The sequence below is a fragment of the Mirounga angustirostris genome, unplaced genomic scaffold, assembly GCF_029215605.1.
Source record: "Mirounga angustirostris isolate CCGP_5_RB_7025 unplaced genomic scaffold, mMirAng1.0.hap1 SCAF_2, whole genome shotgun sequence".
NCBI lineage: Eukaryota > Metazoa > Chordata > Mammalia > Carnivora > Phocidae > Mirounga > Mirounga angustirostris.
In genome coordinates this window covers 82,318,371-82,322,518 of record NW_026991710.1, presented here as the reverse complement: position 1 = coordinate 82,322,518, position 4,148 = coordinate 82,318,371, and the positions used below count along the sequence as shown (strand labels likewise).

The 4,148-nt window shown below is 41.9% G+C and overlaps 1 protein-coding gene across 1 annotated transcript; it reads left to right on the top strand.

Annotated features, from left to right (window-relative positions):
* Positions 1 to 1,557: 1,557 nt before the first annotated feature.
* On the top strand, positions 1,558 to 1,893 carry LOC123847576 (small ribosomal subunit protein uS12-like). The gene is given in 1 exon segment (XM_045879406.2): positions 1,558 to 1,893. A coding segment is annotated over 1 exon segment (288 nt). The 5' UTR covers positions 1,558 to 1,605.
* The last annotated feature ends 2,255 nt before the right edge of the window (positions 1,894 to 4,148 follow it).

Genomic DNA, 4,148 nt, shown 5'->3' with positions numbered 1-4,148 from the left:
TTAAGTAAATCAAGCAGACTTAAAAATGACAATAACCTGGACCCTTGTGGTCACTTTCTTCTCTGTAGATGTGTATGAGGTCTGTAGTATCGTCTGGGGAAGTAAGAACGTCTTAGGGTGTCAGGGAGCCTAGAGAGCAAAAGGTAGAGTCCTGCATATAGACAGTTGAGTTAAAATTTACCAGGACAAAAATGTGTAAAAGCATTACAGGCGGAAGTGATCATGTGTGGATAATTATGGTGAGGAACATGGGGTATTTGGAAAAAATCAGTTTCCTGTGCATAGAATGTCTGTTATAGTGGAATAATATGGTGCTAGGGATAGCCTATCTTTGAAATCATACGGGTCTCCGTTCAAATCCTCATTCAGGTATTCATAAAATCTTCTTTTAGGTTAAAAATAAATCTTCATGGCAGTAGGGGACAGATCTGGTTTGACAACAATCTGCATGAAAAAGTACTTGTTAATCAGGTCTGTTCTGTGCTCTACATTCTGAGGGAAACACTGGCAACCCAGAGTGATCAGTTAAGAGAAAGGTTGTTTAATTTGAAGGACTGTCTCTGAATATTTGAAGGACTCTCAAGAAGTAAGAACAGTTATGTGATCTTTCTGAGAAGGGTAGATTTTGTGAAAGGGCATCTCCTTCAGACCAACAGAGTACCTTGTAGCCCCCGGCACTGCCTCAGGATGCGTCACAAAGACGGGAGACACTTCTCTTCAGCAAGACAGGCTGAGGGGGGCGTGCAGCAGAGAGGCTGTGGATGAGATTCCCGCAGTGGGCGCTGGACTCCCTTGAGCTTATCAGATCCTCTCAAACTCTAAGATTCAATCTTTTTATCATTTCAAAAGTTGGCTTGCAAAAGTCAAGGCAGTTCTCATTGTTCTGATTCTGTTTGCTCTTACATTCACACCAGTTTTGAAATCTGTTTCTTTACTCTTGCCTTTCCCCTTTTTATTGGTTTAAAATTCCACTTGAGTCTCCTTTTCCCCTAGTCACTCTGTCAAATCTGCTGCCCTTGTACCCACAGCGATAAGGCATTATTCCCCCTGAAACGTGTATCTGCATCAGCCTAACGCTGCACCACAAACCCCCCTTTCTGCTGCTACTAACACTATTGGAAAATGGGAAGAAAAAAGAACAAGATTCACTCATACAAAAGAAAAGGGACTTAGAAACGTAATGACCACCTGTTTATGACTTCAAGTCAAGAGACGAAAGTACACTTTCTTAAAATTATTAGGATAATAATAGTGTGATAGAAATACGTAGCGCAAGCAGAGTGCCTTAGAGGGCAAGTGCTGTTTTGGAGGCTTTGCCTTTCGCTGCTCAACTCAATCACCAGGCAGTCCTACAGGGGAGAAATTGCTATCTCCATTCAAATGAGGGAATGGAGGTTTAACGCAGTTAAACAATTTACTAGTGGTCGAAGAGCCAAGAGAATTGGTTTTGAACTTACGTTCCGATTCTGAAACCTGTCTCTTAACCCCTTAGCAGAAGCAAAATGCATTCAGAACAGAAGCCATGTTTTAAAAATATTTAAGGAAATAGGTGGCTCCTTCCTGCACTGCTTCTCTTTTTTGCTCTGGCCGGTGGTGCTGGGAGGGATGGACAAGTGTCGCGGTCTTCCTACTTCCAGGGAGCTCCGGAGCCACTGATGAGATCAGAAGTGGCATGATAAACAGTACAAGAAAGCCCGTTTGGGCACAGCCTTCGTACCCAATGATGGTTGTTTGAATTTTATTGAGGAAAATGATGAAGTTCTGGTCACCGGATTTGGTCACAAAGGTCATGCTGTCAGTGACCTTCCTGGAGTTCACCTTAAGGTTGTCAAAATAGCCAGTGTCTCTCTTTTGGCCTTATATGAAGGCAAGAAGGAAGGCCCAAGAGCATAAGTTTGGATGGTGAACAAGTGACAATAATAAATTTTCGTATGCCCAAAAGAATAAAAAATAAAAAATAAAATAAAATACCCAAGGAAATAACAGTGAGCAGAACATTAAAGTTTTGGCACACAGTTGTCAGAGTAAGAGCTAAAACATCTCAGTTAGGAGTGGGGACAGTATAGCATGGAGATTGAGAGCACAAACTGAAGCCAGACTGGGTGGACCTGGCTCCATACTTAATGGCCATGACAGCTTGATCAAGATACTTAACCTCTCTGTGCTCAGTTTTCTAATCAGTAAAATGGATAAAGGTAGTTCCTATCCCAGGGAATATGGGGTTCTTAGATCAGTGCCTGGCATAGAGTATGTCCAAGGGTGCTAGCTATTATCATTCAGATCTTGAGTCACACTGCCCAGGCTCTAACCCCACCTTCACCTCTAGCTAACTATATATGATCGTGCACAAGTCTTTTAATCTCTTAGAGACCCAGTTTTGTCATCTGCAAACAGATTCTAATAATATGTCCTGAGGTTATTTACTGATTACGTAAGTTAATGTGCCCATGCTTAGAAGTGTGTCTGGCATACAAAAACATTCAATAAATGTTGACTGCTATAATCCTCATTTAATAGATCAGAAAACTGAAGTTCTCATGTGCCCTTGGAATACGGTCTAGGGCTCAACTCCAGACAGACTGACTCCAGCAGCCTAGTTCATTTAAAGTGGTCTCAAAGCAAATGTTGAAATTTTAAAGAAATTCTACCTGGCAACATTCTAAATTATATCCTAATTATTCTGTATATTCTGTATATACCATTGGGTAAGACCGATATGTGTTGGATTGCAAGTAGTCCTTTCACTAATAATCCTTTAAAATGGAGATATTTATGCTTTGAAGCAACATCAGAAAATGCTCAGGAATACTTCCATTTCTACAGCAGTAACCCTTGGCTCAACCGCTCTCAGAGAATCTCAATCGCACTCCTCGTGTCTAAATTCCAACGACTTCAAATCTCTTTAATCCTCTGATTTCTGATTTTCTTCTGTCTTGCCTTGAAAGACCACAAGTTTGTCCACTGCTAAATATGGTGCAGGGGGGAACGTATGGGTTTTGTAGTTAAACAAACATTGGTAAATTAATGTAACACAGTGGACATTATTTTGTAAATATTAAAACAATGTTCTTAATTTCCCCTTTGAAGTCCTTTCAGCTTTTCTTCAGCAATTTGAGCCCTGATTGATTGCTGTAGGAGAGGAAATAGCCTCAAAGACATGATTGATCAGCTTTGAATCTCAGAGCTGACTTTCTAGACCTCTTGAGGGGAGAGAGCGGACTTGAAGGGCAGACCGTCAGGAGACAGAGAGAAGTCTAAATCACAAAGCACCACTTGAGGCATACAGAGAGCCAGGACTGGTGTCTCTGACGACAAAACCCAGGGTATGACGTAAAGAAGGTTGGAAAGCCTGTCCCTCTAGCCTGGCTGAAGAAAAGCAAGCCAAGTAGATGAGACATGTGGGTCCTGCTCTCCTATCTCAGAAGCAAAGCTCTGGACAGGAGAAGCATATTTGTTTTCGGAGAATGCCTGAATCATGAAGACCTCATCTTATTTCACATGAGGGAAGGAGTGGTAGTAAGAGTAAAAATTGTAGCACAGTAAGATTGGGCAGTAGAAGGATCTTAACTGAATTGTCCTAACATGGATGTTCCCACCTGACCCCAAGGCGGCGCACAAAAGGAAGCTCATTTGGGTCCCTAGGGAATCAGTGTGGCGATGGCAGTGTTCCAGGGACTGAATGGATGTCACAGAGAGCTTATGGCCATAACCAAAAAGCTACTTAGCCCTCACCCTGATTTGTAGAGTCAACAACAACCTCAGCCTCTAAGGATAACAGGGAAGAGTGGTCATGGGTAAACAAGAGGCATTTCCACAGGGACCGGAGGACAGTACACAGCCTTGAAACTAAATCTCAGGGACTGTCTCTTTCCCTTCACCACAGGATACCCCTCTCCAATCCACGCAGACACCATGTGGGAGAAAAACAGGTTGAAAAGAAGGAAACCAAAATACCAAAATTTAGACCAAAAACACACCAGGTTGCCTAAAGACTTAAACTATTGGATTAAATGAAAATTATTGGATTAGAATAAATTGTTCCACTTTCCTACTTAGTATAGATTAGGTACTTACAAGAAAGATTAAATAAGTAAGAGAGAACGTGGGGTGCCTGAGTGGCTCAGTTGGTTAAGGGTCTGCCTTTGGCT